The 2,366-nt window shown below is 50.3% G+C and overlaps 1 protein-coding gene across 1 annotated transcript; it reads right to left on the reverse strand.

Moving 5' to 3' along the window:
• Positions 1-1,089: 1,089 nt before the first annotated feature.
• On the reverse strand, positions 1,090-1,784 carry LOC123177217 (mavicyanin-like). The gene has a single exon (XM_044591090.1). The coding sequence runs from the start codon at positions 1,712-1,714 to the stop codon at positions 1,199-1,201; it is 516 nt and encodes a 171-aa protein (XP_044447025.1). The 5' UTR covers positions 1,715-1,784; the 3' UTR covers positions 1,090-1,198.
• Positions 1,785-2,366: the final 582 nt, after the last annotated feature.

Consider the following 2,366-nt stretch of genomic DNA (forward strand, 5'->3'; position numbering starts at 1 on the left):
AAAAAAAAAGACTCAGACGGGTGTCTCAAATAGGCCTGAAACGTCCAGGCGCATCCGCCATGTCGGACTGACGACTGGGTCCGACACAGAATTGCCCCGAAACCCAACAGCTCAACGGGCTTCTCCTCCGGTGAGGGTGCGACCGCCGTGTGGCGCCGCTTCGGCTCGATGCCCGAGGCCAAAGTCCGTCTATTTGAGCCGGCCGACGTCCCCAACTCTAGCCACAACCTCTTCTGCCCTCTCCGTTGTTCCAGTCGGAGCACATTTCTCTCCTTGTCCATCTCCCTCTTCCCTCGCCGTCCGCCCTGGCCCGATAAAAGAAGACGACCTATGCTATGCTCACGCCAGAGCGCCACTTCCGGATCGAGGAGGAGATCTGGGCGAGGCGTGTCGCCCGCATCGTAGCTGGCCTACCTCCGGACTCGCTAGAGCCGGAGGAGGAGGAGTAGCAGAACGAGGAGGAAGAGGAGCAGCATCCGGTTCCAATGGAGGTGGCGGATCCGGCCGGAGGTGAAATGTTGTGCCGCGCCGCGTGGGCCATGACCTATCTATCCCTGGATGGATCACTTTTACCCAATGCCGCATGTATTTTTATAGTTCTGAACGATGGGGCTTAGAGTGGGGAGATTTTGGTCTCTCAGAGCATCGATAGTCATCGTTCTCCAGCCACAAGAACATAACAAGGAAGAATTCACTCCCGAAAAGCACCCATCACCCATTCCCATGGCTCTCTTTCCCTCGACGACGGTGATTGTCCCTTGCAACACCAGAAACATGAACATGTATGGCATTCCACGAGCAAAGGACATGATTTTTTGGCCAGACGATTTTGATCCAGTATGTTCGGGCGGGGGCCATCCGAATTGTTCTCCACCATTTGTGGCAGCTGGTTCTTTTGGGATAGTTCATTTACAATCGGGGCAGACTAATTGCATGTCCAATCTATGTGTATATCTTTCTGTAATGCAAGTTTAAGTTACAAAAGTCTGGGCTCTTACGGTTCAGAACGAACGTGTTTCAGGACAAATGTTCTATAAGACTAAAATAATCTTTTTTAACAAATCCTCCAAAATGAATCAGTAAAACGCAAAGCCCAATATGGAGATAACTACTTGAGTATACACACAGATAATTGCTAGTAATAATTTCCTAACTAAACATAAAGTACACATGTGCCTGCGAATGTGGAGATGCACTCTCAAGCCATGAGGCCGACAACAGCAAGCAAAACGGCGAGGCCAAACCCGGTGGCCTCCACATTGGTGGCGGTGGAGACAGGTGTCGGCGGGGGTGCGTTGGTTGCACTTGGGCCGCTGGCCGGGGCAGGTGACGTAGAGGAGGAGCCTGGCATGACATCAATCTTAACCTTCATGCCACCCGCACAATGACCAGGGAATCCGCAGATGAAGTAGCGGGTGCCGGTGGCGTTGAGGGTGACAACATCATTCCCGGAGTTGAGAATGGTGACGGGGCTGGCGGTGCTACAAGAGTCGTAGTCTGCCTTGCTGACCTCGAGGACGTCGTGTGCCTGAGGGGAGTACTTGAAGACGATCTGGTCGTTGGTTTGGAAGTTCCTAGAGGACGCCCAAGTGCCGTAGTTGGTGCTGAGGTCCCATGCGCCGCCCGGCTCGCCCACGTTGTAGATTGCCGCAGACGCCGTGCTCAGGATGGCCATGGCAGCCATGGCGAGAAGAATGGTTCTCCTCGCAGCCATTGCGGTTGGAAATGGAAGAAGAGCTTGCAGAGGAGATTATAAGGCAGGTGATGTATTGATCCTTCAGCGGGAGAATGTGTTTGCTTGCTAGGCGGCTGTGCCGGGTCCTATTTATACTGTACAGGCTATGCCCGGGTGAGTTGGAGAAACGTGTGAGGTTGGTGGAAGCGTCGAGTGGGTGTACCTGCTGAATTTTGGACTTTGAATGTTGTGTAGATGGGAACACAAGCAAGCTACGCATGCAGCTGGTACGTACTTGGTCAAGACTGGACTGTGCTCTTGGCCTCCTGACCATTTCACGCGTTCCTTTCCTTTTTCTTCAGTATCGACTCCGTCTATAGAAGACATGACGTAGACTATCACGATCCACATATCTAGATCCAAGTGTCCAAAGCATTATTTTTATAAAGCATAATTTATTTGGAATGATTTATTTATATGTACTAATTTAATATCAAGTACAAATGTTACATTTGGTCACTATAATGTTAACCTATATACCTAAATTAATAAGATCTAAATTTGTCATTATCACTACGCTTTTTTTTTGAAGCTCATTATCACTACTCTATTACATAGAAAATTAGGGGCCTATTGATTTGGAGGCCATGTGCAGCCGAACACTCTGCATAGGTGCACGGTACAAACGTGC

The sequence above is a fragment of the Triticum aestivum genome, unplaced genomic scaffold, assembly GCF_018294505.1.
Source record: "Triticum aestivum cultivar Chinese Spring unplaced genomic scaffold, IWGSC CS RefSeq v2.1 scaffold90180, whole genome shotgun sequence".
NCBI lineage: Eukaryota > Viridiplantae > Streptophyta > Magnoliopsida > Poales > Poaceae > Triticum > Triticum aestivum.

Coding starts and splice junctions, on each gene's coding strand:
- LOC123177217 (XM_044591090.1), bottom strand. CDS start 1,714: ATGGCTGCGAGGAGAACCATTCTTCTCGCCATGGCTGCCATGGCCATC.